At 38.7% G+C, this 15,428-nt stretch overlaps 1 protein-coding gene across 4 annotated transcripts; it reads right to left on the bottom strand.

The window, feature by feature from the left end:
- Nucleotides 1-1,432: 1,432 nt before the first annotated feature.
- Nucleotides 1,433-15,408, bottom strand: LOC135466792 (sodium/hydrogen exchanger 9B2-like). 4 transcript variants are annotated; one of them, XM_064744481.1, is made up of 12 exons: nucleotides 15,133-15,408; nucleotides 12,237-12,779; nucleotides 9,941-10,028; nucleotides 9,099-9,281; nucleotides 8,442-8,617; nucleotides 7,407-7,513; nucleotides 6,889-7,053; nucleotides 6,123-6,231; nucleotides 5,680-5,816; nucleotides 4,827-4,904; nucleotides 4,043-4,112; nucleotides 1,433-3,503 (listed from the first exon to the last, which is right to left on the bottom strand). In XM_064744481.1, exons 2-12 carry the CDS (start codon nucleotides 12,769-12,771, stop codon nucleotides 3,256-3,258), a joined length of 1,896 nt encoding a protein of 631 aa, XP_064600551.1. In that variant the 5' UTR covers nucleotides 12,772-12,779; nucleotides 15,133-15,408; the 3' UTR covers nucleotides 1,433-3,255. The 4 variants fall into 4 exon arrangements, with proteins under 4 accessions (XP_064600551.1, XP_064600549.1, XP_064600552.1 ...); XM_064744479.1 differs by having other exon boundaries at nucleotides 15,141-15,408; XM_064744482.1 differs by lacking the exon at nucleotides 15,133-15,408 and adding an exon at nucleotides 14,814-15,112.
- Nucleotides 15,409-15,428: the final 20 nt, after the last annotated feature.

Here is a 15,428-nt window from a genome sequence, read left to right as displayed (position 1 = left end):
CGTCTTCGCGAACTTTTTTTTTATTGATAAAGTCCTGATTCACTCAGTCACCATATATCGACACAATATATACGCAACATTATATATATTCAGAAACATAACACCGGTAAGCCGTCTTTTGCATTTAGTTCATTCGTAATAGGGCAGTTGGTGATGAAGACAAATATGTAAAGACCAGAGTATAACCGTCCCATCGCTTCGCATCCTAATTTCATCGGTCTTTTGGCAATAGTTTTAAATACTCATAGATGACAGTTTTCGTGAAGTATGATCATTTATTCTAGTTACGCTTCCTGTGTGTCAGTGTTTTAACACGACACAAGTCTAGTGAGAAAGTAAAACGGGCATAATGGACAGCTTCGATCATGTAAGAAATTCCAAAGGATTATGGCATGACGCGATGGCAGATCCAGAGCTAAGAAGCGATGGTTATTGCGCCATTGTTTTGTGCGATCGTGTCATCACTTTATATCATGGCGACATCGCTCCGTATTATCGTGCCATCATTTCATAGAACCATTGCTTGTTCTATTGTCTCATCGATTGGTGCCATCGTACGGGGATATTACGATGGATCTATAATACTATGATGGCCTTAACCGTATCCCATACATACCAGAATTGAAACCTATTGCTACCCCTTGTGTGAAATATGCGTACGGTCGTTATCTTGGTGAACTTCCGCAGATAACCACATGTAGATATGAGAGAAAATCATGACTGATATTCTGCCACTCAGAAAGAGAGGAGAAATAGGTGAACACGAATGGAGAACGTGGCCTTTCATTGCCACTTTAGGATAAAGTCTCTGTTTTATTTTCTGGTTCCTTGAGAAATCACGCATTCGGGGAATTCCATTTTAGTATGTTGTAAGAGGGACATACAGCTAGCGACTGACAGGATGACGTAACCTCTCGGTTATGGTTATGTGTGTGGATTCCGAGCACGCAGCCCACGGATTGTTTCTGTACTTTGCAACGTCTCATTGTTACACTGACAATAATGGCCTGCATTATTAGATCAGATAATCAAAGTTATTGGTTGATGGTATTGAGCTTATAGGAGTCCATTCTATGAAGTGGAAGAAAAAGTGAAGTGTCAGTAGACAGACTGCTGAGAACTATAGCAGATACTTTTATTAGATTTGTTTTCAGCGAATTCAGTCCTGTTTTTTTATTTTATTCTTAGGGGAACTTTAGGTACCACGTCTGATTTTTATGACGTCACAGTCTTTTATTTCTCTTCAGCTGACCCAGTATTTCATGTCATTTTAAATAACGAGTTTGAGTACACAATCCCACACTACCTTTTTAGCTTCGCAAGTGTTTCGGTGTGTAACTAAAAGTAGGTATGTTCTTTGTCACTTTACAGGCTTAGAAATACATGTATTTATATAGAAAGAGGAAGTCCAAGGCTTTGAAGAATTGTTTGTATGGACAATAAATTTTATTTCAGAATAACAAAATAATTGTACAAAATAGCTGAAATATAGATATCGATGCACGTGTTGACAATTATTTCATATGCTTATAACCACTTACATTTAATTTAGGCCATCCGTGTATATACAGGTATCATATAATGTGCATTTATTGTCAACAGTTAAACTTTACATATGACAAGGTATAGATACAAACTTTTAGTTTAAATGGTGAAGCCATTAAAAATACAGCGTCATAAGCCGGGACACCAATTACTACATAAATCACAAGAATCCATGGGTTTCCATTGGGATTTGAAAATATCTTTATTTGAAAGTTCAACGCGTTTACAAAGCATGCAAATCATTGTTTTCAGTGTAACGGAAACATAATACGAAATGATGGATTAGAAAATAAGTTGGACATGAGCCTGTGCGTAGATTTAGCTCTTGTCACATGTATTAGGTTATCAGAAATTTTTACTCGCGATTATTCAACATTTAAAATTCAAACAGAAAACCATATCCCTGAAAAACATACCCAATAATCTATAAGTTGATTGGATCAGGTTGATATTCCTTTGACTGTTTTCCTTTATTGAATAAACGTCCATCTATGCAAGTCACATCATTCTGCTCTCGTGCACAGACTGAGTACAATAGATAACCAATGCAATAGACAAGGAATGCAATAGGCAAGGAATGCACTATTAAACTCTGCATAATAAAACAGCTCATATCACCCACTTGTGTATACACCATGAACATGCGTTCGATAAATAAGGAGATATACATGTAAACTATCATTTTGGACTCATCTGAACCTCCTGCAGAGCTTTCCTCCGATTAGGTAATTCTGGAATGTTTTCACACAATGTATCGTGACTTAAAAATAAAAGTATTAATTAGAGTTTCGGGAAAAATGTCCGATCCGGTCTAATGGTCCGATCTGTTGAACATTTACATCTTTTCTTGTTATTCCAGCAGTAATGCAACATACCAGCAGTAATACAACATACCAGCAGTAATGCAACGGTATCAGCAGTAATACAACATGCCACCAGTAATGCAACATACCGGCAGTAATACAACCTACCGGAAATAATACAACATACCTGCAGTAATGCAACATACCAGCAGTAATAAAACATACCAGAAGTATTTAACAGGGCCTATGCAACAGGCATGTTTCTGAAAACTGGCTATGCATTGGCTTAGTTTTTGTCAGATACCAGATGCGTTAGAATATTTGCTCTCACAAATTAGTCAAATAAACAAGTTATTTACAAGTTTTCAGTTATGTTTTAGAGACGTGTGTGTGGGTCTCAAGCGCATTATGGTTGCGATGGAAATGCTTTCAGGATTTCTCGTTCAGTCCAAGCTCTATTCATATGTCATAGTACATGAAAAATTTATTTTAGAAATTAAAAAAAAAGTTATTTAATAAAGATGTATCACTTGATACACTCTCGTGTTTAAACTTCCGAATTTTAAACGTAACCAGTTTAGCTTTAATTATTTAGTTAGTTGATTCATGTTTTATGTCCTCTACTCACTCATATCTCAGCATACATGACGGCGGCCCTGTTTCATGGTGGAGGGAACTGGACAGAGCCTGTAGATCACCACTACCTCTTAGCGGCTACATGAAGTGAGACTAGATTCTGGCAAGCAACTTAGTTGGTGCAGGGTTAGTAGCCTAGAGTGACAGGCACCTTCTGACACATTGGGACGGCAAAAGCCAAGTATAGTTATGTGTCTTCGAAATCTGTCGTTGTAGACCTAATTCCTGAGATTAACTACAGATCTTTGAACTCGTAGATCTTTGTCTATTATCACAGTCGTGTTGTAGATTCCGCATTACCGTCTCCACTGTTAACAACCACCTCTGGATGGTCCTGTCCATTAGGGCTCTTCTCCTCGATTGAAAATGCTGGGTTGTCTGCCCCTGATTTATTGTCGTCACGACTATCAGCGTCCTCCTGTTTGCCTTCCTCTTCCATTGGCACATCCTCACCGCTATCCTCATCTTGGCTTATATTAGCCTCCGCGTCATAGCCAGATTTACTTAGAAGACGGGGACCTGTCACAAAATTAAGAGTAAAGGATAACGTATTCTGTGCTTTAATACAAAATAATCAAAATAAATGGCTCACAAGTATTTAAACCTATAAATACATGTTTACAACAAACCGTCTGAATGGCTGCTTTTTATTTTTTAATTGGTTGGCGAAATTTTAGCCTAATTTCGGTTGTGTTAGGACAGTGTTTAATTAATGTAACAGGCCGCGGCTTCAATGTCCCACATATAGTTAATACTAAGGCGCCATGCTGAAGACACCTGACATGATGCTCCACCTGTTTACAATACAGTGACACAAAACTAACCAAAACTTGGTCTACTCATATTACTCTTTGAACCAAGTAAGGTTAGGCGGGTGGATTTTAGCGGTCGATGCTAGACCTGACCGTGCCATAGACTGACTGATAGTCTCCTGTGGATGCTTCAACCACTATTAGATAACCATACATCACAGTGTGAGACATGTGATTTGATGTATCTCTAAAATCACACAGGACATGACTTCACTTAAAAGGATGTATCATCACAAAACCACTCACCGGTCACGGCAACAAGAAGCGCACCAATCGGAGAGGTTAGGATGATGGAGACCACACCCAACATCAAAATCTGCACACACATGAGACATGAAACAGGTGAGCGATTTATTAGCTACCGAACTCTGTGTAAAAAGGTACATCGTGCTTACAGAGAAAAAAAAACACTGTTCCAGTTTACGACTATAAAATTGTTGCTTGTAGTTCTCGAAGAAATGATTGTAAATAATTTTTGAAATTTACTGTTTTGGTTAATTTGAAATATTTTTATGTCAAGAAACACATATACAGGCTCACTGTTTGACTAGAATTTTTTTCACGATTTTTGAGATTTTTTAACGTCGTACTCAACAATTTTTCGGTCATATGACGATGAAGGAATCCTTGGAGTGCATGTAATGTGCCTCCTTGCTGCAGTACGGATTTCCACCGCTCGTTTATCTAGTGCTACTTCACTGAGACGACTTACAGACGGCCCAGCCCGAGCCATTATGCTGATAACAGTCGTTGCACTATCCCCTGAACGCCAAGCAAGGAAGCTCCAAGTTCCTCTATTAAGGGCTTAGGTGTGACCGATCCAGGATTGATCCTGGAACTAATGTCCCCTAAGCGGACGCTCTACCAGCCGAGATATATGGGGCGGTATACAATTTTTTGAAAGTTTCGTTGTTACACTCACATGACAATACAAGAGTTACAAAGTTGGCATATTAAAAGATGTTTGTGTATGTGCAGTGCATCACATCAGAACAGCGATATGGTTGTGGTTAACACACAGCTAACCTACCGTCGCTCCATAGTTTACAACGTCTTCGGGGGCTTGATCCTGGACTGCTCTGTCAAACACCATCGACCCAATGGCCGCCTACATTGATAACATACAGGACAGTTAAGCAGCAGTGAACAGCAGCGTTGATTAACCTTGCATGCATAGCATCAACTAAAGTACAGACAAAATAGTGAAAAGCAAATACAGGATATAAAAAGGCTGTCATTAATGACTTTGGGGGTAAATGTATACAGAATCCAGACTGAGTCCACACAAGTACTTTAAGCTGACGTAATGTTATATAAAATCACACAGGAAATATGTAAAATATTACAGTAAAAAAAAAGCAAGCAAAAGAAACTAAATGCAGGAAATACAAGGGTGGGCTGGTGGTCAAACAAATCAGGTAAAGCTTTTAAAACTGCAAACACCCATGGAACCGTACACACAACTTAAGAAATGACCGTTAAGACAAAATCTTAGATCATAACCAGCGGGAAAAGGATGCTTTGATAGCTACTGGACAAAGGATCTTAAATGTTGGGTGATGGGTAGATTTCTGACTGAGGTCTCCCGGTATGTTGTCACCCATAACAACACAAAAGCAAGTATATATGTGTAACTAAATACAGTGGCATGCAAGTAAATCTATGAATATAAAAGAAATACAGCAGTATACAATGACACAATATCCTTAACTAAATAAAACAACATCGAAGTAAACTTTTGAAGTTAAAAGTATGTGCTGGGACCAAATGATGCCGACTGTGATAGCAGATTGTGTACTTATTGGCATGGTTGTAAGAACCCTCTAAACGTCACAGACGGAAAAGGTTTCTCTATAAATTCCCTACGGATTGAAGTCGATTACCTGAACCGTAGCTTTAGGCAGCCAGGCGAAGAGAATGAAGACTCGTTCCTTGACATTAAAATCTGTTCCCAGAAGAGAGAGGTACGCAAACAGCAGCCGGAAACAGAGTCCTATTGTAATAACGGCCACGCCCAAACCTGGGAAATAGGAACAAATCATATGCCAGAAACAAACTCCTAATTCAAACGGAAAAATTAAAGATCCATGGAGAACAATTTGCCTTGAATACATGCCTATAAGGCGATCAATGTGTCCGCCAAATTCCTAGTTTCACGACATTTTTGACCTGATGCATGTAAAAAACCCATAAACCTGTTTTTATATTTTTTTTGCCGACTATTTACATTAACCTGATTAAAAGCCTCAAAGCACAATTTCAAGCCTCTATTAATAAAACAGACATACAATATATATTATCCCTCATAAAAGTTGTTAATACATACCAACAGTGGTCCACTCCAGGTCGTTGATGTTAACAAGGGCTCCAACAAGTCCAAAGAGCAAGATTTGAAATATTGTCCACAAATGACCAAAGACGGGTGCCAGAGGATTCTGCAATGATGTTTGAGAGTACCAAATTCAAGAAATTCCGCATGAAACGCTAATTTTCCTCTTTCCACTTTGGTTTTTGAGGGAAATGGTGAGCAAACACAGTATACATGTATTGGTGAAATTAATTTGCAGAATGACACGGGTTTACACATACATTCTTTCCATTAGTTCGGTAAACAAATTATCGAATCAGTGGCTAACAGGGACATTTCCCGCCAAAAGTAACTCGGGCCTAAGTTGTAAGTCCATTGTCCATGCCTGACTTTGTGCTCACATTTTATGGGCAGACTGGAAACTTACTACTCGTGCATTGCAAATGTAAACAATGGGGGTAGCACCCTATAGAGACTAACGTTAGAACAGGCACAGCATGCACAAGCATTCGCTGTTAGTGACTTATCAGCTTCATTACGTGTAATCATTTTTGCTGTAAGATAAACAAATACGGCCAGTTTCAGCTAGGGCCCAGGTCGCCACTGCTCGGGAATAGTTTGGGCTTACCACATTTGTGCAGAGACGTTTCGGTCCAAGCAAAGAATAAAAGTTTATATCTTTTTAATGATGACATGGACCTAATATCCTTAAGAAACTCAACAAATTTGACGACCAGTATAGCTTTACTGGATATTAAAGCTTTATCAACATGAATTGTCTTACGTCTTTGCCTTTCCATCCTTGCTTCTTCCACCTGTATGCAGCCACGAGAGCAGCAATGAGAACCCCCAGGGGCCCCGACGATGACCAGTCGGCCACACTACTTCCAAACACACCCAATAAACAGCATCCAAACAGAATCAGGAATCGGTAGATGGCTTTGTTGGGCTGTAAACAGCATCGATATAATCGTCGTCGTCAGAGTTGGACAGAAACAAAACAGTATTGAATCATTTTATCGACCTGTGTTCTCATTTCATATATACAAGAAAGAAAAAAATCTGAGTCTAGAATGACAATTCTTTAGTTAGAACGATGATAATTGTTTAAATATCACCTAAATATATCATCCTAGTACTCGTGTATTATAAATTAGTGACAGAAGTGTGAGCAAGATGTTCAAAGTAGATATCATTACTGATTAATCATTGAGTCACTCATGAAACCCTTTAAGATCTGTCGCTTAACGTAAATTAAGAAGTCACCATATACAATATGTGATCCTAAATAACGGCACCTACACTTTTCTTATTGGGAAAAAACCAGAGAAAGATTCCAGTCAGTATGCCGAGAATAATGGCGACGATGATCTGGAGAGGGCCTTTGGCGATCGTGAAGGCTAGGTCACCTGGAACAATGAGACATATGTAGTGACTTGCGGACGTTCGCCTCAAACGCTGCACACCCAGTGCTATGATATATTAGTTTCATCTATTTTCATGTATTTATATACAAGGGCTGTGTAATAAGCGTGATCAGTTCCTGTATCGTAGTCCAAATCGTCTATTCTCAATGAGGTAGATCACCAACAATCGTAAATCCTTATTCCAGTATTCATTTTTTTTTTGAAATGACGACATGTATGTGGTATATCATCAGGTGACTTAACTAACTACAAAGGCTACTAAGAAATGATTTACGAATAATTTTGAAAGTATACAAGTACAACCTTATTTGCACAATTTGCTGTGGATCATTGTAATAACCTGTTGGATGACCCTTCTATAGTGATACCCATTAATCCCCAACTTCTCCGATTTTTTGAAACAGTTGTATGCTTTCTTGGCACACATTTTCCTCTTTCGGTCACACGTGTTTCACTTAAGATTTCCCATGCCATGCGGTTGGAGTGTTTAGCCGACATTGTCGGTACACAGTCTAAGAGGTAAAGTTTAAGCTGTCATTGTTTTGACGAGCAGTTTTATTGCTGTGATATATATTGGCCACATTTTATGAGGGCTTAGTGACTTAGATAATGACAGGGTCATTTTTCCATGACCCTCGTCCCCCCCCCCCCCCCAAACGGCAGATTTATTGACAGTCGTGTTGACTGGAGTATACACTTTGACTTATATCATACGCCGTGATTTCGCATATAACCTCCCAGCACTATCCACTGTCGGTGTCTTTCTCTACCATAGTGAACATATACTGAATTTTAACATAAAGTATACATTGTACAGTAATTTATTACTGTTCACCTCAACCGTCGTGTACAGTAATTAACGTTCTACCTATTTACATCAAAGACAATTAACCATTTCTAGTCAACGTACCACTGGAAAAGCCAATTCCAAGTACAATACTGAAACAGGTAATAGCCAATACATTGTCGATGCTAGCACACGCCATGACCAACGTAGGTACTCCTTTTTCTACCCCATATCCATCCGCTTGGAACTGCAGCATGAAAGGAATGGCGACAGCTGCTGATACTGCTGCAATCACAAACCTATTAAAATAGTCCAGAATGTAACATCTTAGTAACTGTCCACAAATCACACCCGTGGGTGTACACATAAAGGGGCATATTTCCCCCCAAGTCTGAAAACTGGCATGTCTATATAGGCCCCTAAGTGTTATTTGACAAGATTTATTCAGCCATTTTAGTCACCGGGAGTAAAATGCACTTACTGACAACAATGTTTTTTGTTTCAAAGAACGTGTAACATATATTAAGGTGGATACCCTACTGCTATATTGGTTATGAATATGAACCTCATGTATAAAGTCATTACCCGAATTCCAACAATGCTTGACGGCAGTGGAACATGGATGATATTTACGGAAAACAACTCACTTCGTGTGGAAAGTAAGAATGCCAACGTTGAGTTTACTTCCAAACGCACTAGTTCAAAAGTTAACCGAACGTATTTTTGTCATCAAACAAGACGCTAAAAACGTCATAATGACAAAAGGTTCTTGATGCTTACCCCAACATATAGGCAAACTCCCAAGGAAAGTCTAAGATGTATCTAGAAGCTACTGCTATCGAGGTGGCCTCAATCAAACAGGGGAGGAAAGCTAATCGTACGATGACGAACTTGAGTTTTAACAAAGCCTGGACGTCCAGTCCTAAACCGGCCCGGATCAAGATGATGACCAGCGCCATCTTCCTGGCAAAAAGAGAACATCAACACTTACGATCTGAGGTCGAAATCCCGAGTGGCTGGTTTTTATGGATATATATATTAAAACCATTCTTAAATCTTTTTTTTTTTTTTTTTTTTTTTTTTTTTCAGTTAACAATTTTATTTTGCTATCCCGATACCAATCTAGACATGCTTCCCACATCAAAATACACCAAAACATGCTTTAACCAAGAATGAAAAGTGTAAGATTATATATATACATATATATATATATATATATATATATATATATATATATATATATATATATATATATATATATATATATATATATATATATATATAGATTACATACATAGATATATGTGTGTAATTTTGTCTTTTTGTAAAATATTGCCAGTGCTAATTAGACGCCAATAAACTTGTTCTGATTATATTGGGCGGATAAGGTTCGTACATACTGCGCCTGGGAAAACACCAATCCAAGGGACATTTCGAAACATGTGAAATGTGTAGTACAGTGTTTGTTTCTCTTCCCAGCAATGCCTTATGTATTGTTTTAATTTCTTCCGTTTTCTTAAAAGTTGAGCTTTAACCGCGCAACCGTTATTTGAAAGGCCGTGTGTTAGATTCTGCTATGTGATGTAAGGCATAAAATAAAGGCAAGAAACTACTTCAAATACCTGAGCGCCGATGACCAGGAATTCTTGATGTCCTCTCCCACATTAATGTGCGGTACATTGCCAAGAATGATGCCCACTAACAACATACCTATAACACAATAAAGATCATTTTCAGTCATATGACGACTAGGAGTAAAAATATATCGTAGAAAAATTCGCCAATGGCTGCTTGTTTAATCCATCGATAAAACTATATATATCAACCTATACCTAGGTGAAAATGACGGTTTAAGAGCAGTGAAATAATTAAATATATTTTTTGTTGTAAATTTGTGTGAATTTAGCCTGAAACTTTTGACCTGCATGACCTGTCATTTTACAGGTTACACTTGCGCAATTCGTTCAGGTAGGTCCAAGTTTTGCCTACCAGTTGAAGAATGCTAAGGCTCATCTCGGATTGTATAATCACTCAAGAACAAATACTTTCATTTTGTTTTCACAGAGTTGAAAAGGTTCTGCCCAGATCACAACCCACCTCCCGACGGCTACCGAGGAGTCTGCTAGGTTGATTTTTTATACGTTGCAGAGATTAAGTGCAAGCAGCATGTGCAGGTGTGACATAGCACAGCGCGAAAGTTTAGAGATAAATGTTTTTTATATAGAGTTTACAGATAGACAAATTTAATATATTAATATGAATGAGTGAGTGAGTGCTTGGGGTTTAAATTCGTACTTAACGGTTTTTCAGCCATATTACGACGATCTATATTAATAGTAGTTAAACAGTAATTTAATAATAAGGAAAATAAACGAGCTCAAGAACCTAAAGGGTGACGATTCCACGTGTTTCCCATGTGTTTTCCACGTGCAACGTAAAGCAATATATGCAAGGTTTAAGTCAAATTGAATACTTCGTTACATCGAAGAGAGTAATACAGGTTGTTACCGTTATATCCGTATATGATGATGACATTGTAAGGAAATGCGATCAATGAAGCAATAGCTAATGTACCCTAACCAAATACAGGTGCGTTTTACATTACACGGTGTTACCAGTGCCAGTATAGGTTTGAACAGTGTAAGCTCTGAGCTTACTAATCACCATTTTTGAGTTGTCAACCAGAGACTGTTACGACGAACAGGATGTCGGTTTCTGGTGGAGGGGGAAGGGGTGAAGGGGGCGATAGTAGGGGGGGGGGGTCTGCTACTTGCCAGGGGAAAGGTCAACAAGCTTGTCTCTACCATGTGAGAGATAATACTATAGCTTGTGTTAAAAAAAGAACACTCTAAAATTTGACCAGCTCATCATGCAAGGATTTAAGCACTCATGTACTCTCTCATCTTCTCCGTACATATTGGGTTATCACGAACAGCACTTAATGGACCGGGAAGAATCAATGATTATTATCCAATCGTGGAAGAATATTAGTATCGTTTCATAATATATATTAGCTAGTGTCTTCACTATAAGAAGAAAATTTCCTCCCACCATAATGCTGGCCGCCGTCGTATAAGTGAAATATTCGTGAGTACGGCGTAAAACACCAATCAAATAAATAAATAAATAAATAAGAGGAAAAGTTTTCATACGTTATGTTGGATATCTGTTCACAGGCAAGGACATAATCAAATTTGCTTGGTAGCAGAGCTATTCTTACCATGCACAATATCGATTTTTACAAACGTGTTTTAAAGCCGGATTGGTCTATAACCTCAGAGGTCATATTAGCACTGAAAGTTTGTTAGGTAGACAGTTACTAAGCACACGGTGTAAATATAGACGCCATTGCATCCCTGTTTCAAAATCACTGTGACTGATTGATTGAATGATTGACTGTTGTTGTTGTTAATTTGCCACTTATTCGATGGTGGTAAGTTTTATGGATGGAGGATATGGGAGCGCCCGTGGTAAACCATTTACCTTTGGCAAGTTATTAAGAAACTTTCCCAAGAAGACTTCCTCGCTCCACGGGTGGAAGACAAGTGGTCTTCAACGAATGTATGGTCACTTAATGTCACCAAGACAGAGAAATCGAGAGCGATTCATGCGTAGTTAATGGAACACAGTTAATAATCCACTTACGAACTTCGACCATTTGCGCTAGAAAATTCTACATGAGCTCCATTAATTAATACAGCCAACATTATACATACCTGGGGTATTATTCAAAATGTATAGAATTATTTTTGCAACACTGTCATCGTCTTATTCATCTTATTTATTTTTTTTTACGTTATACAGAGTCGCAACAATTTATGTTTACTCACATTCTTAACAATTCCTGAGTTTGAAAAAAGCTAAAATTAACTCAGACTTGCCTGATATGGCAACTTTATTAACTCCTGGGCGGCTTACCTAACAATGGCGGCAACTTGATCACTCCAGCTAAGTAACCTCCAATTGTACTGGCAATGAATAGAATAACTATTCCAAATATGTTTCCTCCTGGCATAACATCGTTTCCAAGTACTGACCACAGGACTGCCCAGATCAGCGCAGCAATCGTGGCTAAAGTCACCCATTTGGCCACAAACCCGTGGGGAGGGCACATGAACACATATTTGAGACGCTCCAATTTTGTGGCCCGTTTCGGGTGTGGTTTGTGAAGTTTGGCATTGCAGGGAGCACAGGCCAGTCGGCATCTGGATAAACAATGTTTACACCCTCGAGAAGACTCAATTTCGCCCAGGCTATCTGAGGCCAGGGTGCCGTTGAGAATGTCGGAAGGTGGGTCTATGGTGGTATTAAACGTAACACTCCCGCGTCGGTTCATGTTCATGTCCGCTAGAACCTCGCCACTGTCATCTACTGAGCCTTTCGTCACCTCATTACCTGTCCGACCCGCAGAACCGTTCATCAGTTTTTCTAGTTTCTCCAGTAACTGTGGCATGCTAGGTTCTGTCACCACAAAAAAAAAAAAGTAAGTCAAAAGTTATTTACATATAGATATAAATCGTGAAGATAAGTTGTAAATCATAACTGAAACTGGGGGAAGATGGAATAATATTTTCTATTTTTTGCAGGTACCAATTTGTTTGCACTTATAAATCTTACACGTATAAATCGCTTAAACATGACAGGTTCACTCGTGACAATGGACATATATGTACATATATACACATCATATATTTTCCAAATCACGTGTGATGAAGACGTGTTAAAGTTTCACGATTAGATGATAAATAATGTCCCAGAAATACACAAGTGATATATTCAGTGACTGTTAGCCTGGTGTTCTTGGCTAGATTCAGAAACTGTGTCCATTTTCACAAAACTTCACGTAAATCAATTTTATTTGACCTTTCTTTCAAGAGATGCGCTGTTCTTAAGATCATAAGATCACAAATCAACATTCCAAAACTGATTACACCAGAAGTTTTATGCCCTAGCAGCCGTTATAGATGTAGGTGAACGTTTTTAAGTGTGTTTCGAGGCTCAATGAATAATGTGATACACATGTAACATATCATTCATGATATACGAATGAATACTTTGAGCCATCCAGGTAAAGTAGATTAAGCACAAACACTGAATCAATGTTTTTGTTTAATCATTAATAATTTACCAAACAAAGTCACATTATAATACACGACGACAGTATGGGTACCATCGGGTTATTTTCAATGACAAAGTTTTAGTTTTCACTAAATTAAAACCGATCTGCGTACAAATTTAAACATGAATATCCGTTACTCTACTGACATGCATTAATACCATACTGACCGTTATAAACAGATACAGTAGCCTATGCATCCGCACACGTAGAGAAAGTACAAGCTGAGCGAAAATGAAACCAAATTTGAGCGTGGTTTTCTTTCATATAACTAGTACACCAGGCTGAGCTAAGAATTTTAAACGCCTTAACTTTTCTAACATGCCGTTATGTAACTGTCAGCGACAGTAACTAAGCAGCCAATTTTTACATGTCCAAGCAGCTGTCCGTGGGTATACTAGTACTTCATTTGTGGGACACAAATTACAGGATAAAGGAGCCTCTTATACACGTTATATTTACTATAATTAGTCTTATCTGTGTGATAAATATCACTGACATTCCACGCCCATGGCTTTGTGTACCTAGGTCGAAGTGCCCCATCTGTACTCGCACCAAGTCCACTCGCACTCATCTCCGCGTGATACAGTGTCTGTTTTCCCTTAGAGGGAATCTAGCGGATATGAACACTATGTGTAAAGTTAAGACCCCCTGGACTCATTGATTACGTATGTACAGGACTTGTTTTGTTTGATGGTTAGTTCTTTGTGTTAAAACTACACCGGACTTTGGAGGAGGCTCTTATGGAGTAAAGGGCATAGATCCTGTCCAGAGAAACATTAAAAAAACTGAGTAAGAGTATATCTGGGATTGACAAGTGCTCTGAGAGAGTCGTTATTGCTGACGAGAATTAAGGAGAATGTAATTTCCAACAACAGTCATTTATGACAAATCTTATGGCTTACTGCGCCAGGATCGAACCTGCGACGGCAATGGCAAGGCTGTAGCGAGAACAGCGTTTTATATTAATGAGCCAGACAGCCTCTAACATTCACAAATGCGCTGCATTGACTTAAAGTGAAAATTCATCCCAGTTAAACACATATAGCTTGGCTAGGTGGTATTTCTATAGACGCAATCTTTTTTGACGATTTGACATAACTTTAGAAAAACCCAACAAAAGCATGTTTTAAAATCTCACACCATACTCAAGTACCTACCTTATCACGGATGCGTATATTGGGTCAGTGCGCACAAGTGCCTCGGTATACGAGGGGCATAGTGATGCAATGTTCCCACTTTGTAAACAGAAACGCCTATGTCTGTCATTCATACGCTCATATGATACAGTATACACACATACTGTGCGTGCATGCACAGTTTAACGGAGTGACAGTATACTCTACAGTACAATGCTGTGAACCAGTACATGTACATACCAGTCAAAACCTAAGTTTTTTCAATGCGTGCGTCCATGTCTCAATCCGGGTAAAGGTGTTTTTATGTCAACTTTGGAGAAGGTTTGAAATTATATTTCATTTCATCAAAGAGCTACTATCAATGGATAGAAAATGGATAAATATAACAGGTACTGTCCGCCTCTGTTTATTACACAATTGCCTACTGGTTTATATCCAATTACAAAACGCTGACACGACAACTGTTCACAGCCTGCCTTGTGTCTGTATGGTTAGCCTCATCAGGACACAGACGCGGTGTATGGTGGGAAACAAAGATGTACTAGACCTTATAACTCACGTCCATACCCACAACGTCCACGGTGTCCACGGCGGAGCGAGGTTCCTGAACACTCACACAATAGTTGTTCGCGGTCTGAAGTCTTCACAGTCCACTGTAGTTACACACACGTCCACATGTACATCTCCGTGACGAGTAAATAATGCTAAATTATGTGGAGAGAACAGAAAAGTCTGTTTTTGCCTCCGCATGGAATGTCACGTACACTGGTGTTCAACAACACTACCTATTCTAACTTTCAAATGTTTAAATCGGCTTTCTTCTGAGAACAAACTCCCCCTCACTTCAAGTCAAAC

The sequence above is a fragment of the Liolophura sinensis genome, chromosome 6 (genome assembly GCF_032854445.1).
Source record: "Liolophura sinensis isolate JHLJ2023 chromosome 6, CUHK_Ljap_v2, whole genome shotgun sequence".
Classification (NCBI taxonomy): domain Eukaryota; kingdom Metazoa; phylum Mollusca; class Polyplacophora; order Chitonida; family Chitonidae; genus Liolophura; species Liolophura sinensis.
Note: the sequence above shows the minus strand (reverse complement) of the source record. Positions and strands in the feature narration are given on the sequence as shown.

Bases quoted from the DNA above. Each gene is read 5' to 3' on its own strand.
- LOC135466792 (XM_064744481.1), bottom strand. From the start codon at position 12,771: ATGCCACAGTTACTGGAGAAACTAGAAAAACTGATGAACGGTTCTGCG. The intron at 10,029-12,236 runs GTAAGCCGCCCA...ATTGTGTTATAG, and splicing joins CAAGTTGCCGCCATTGTTAG to GTATGTTGTTAGTGGGCATC. The intron at 7,514-8,441 runs GTACGTTGACTA...TCATTGTTCCAG, and splicing joins TGGAATTGGCTTTTCCAGTG to GTGACCTAGCCTTCACGATC.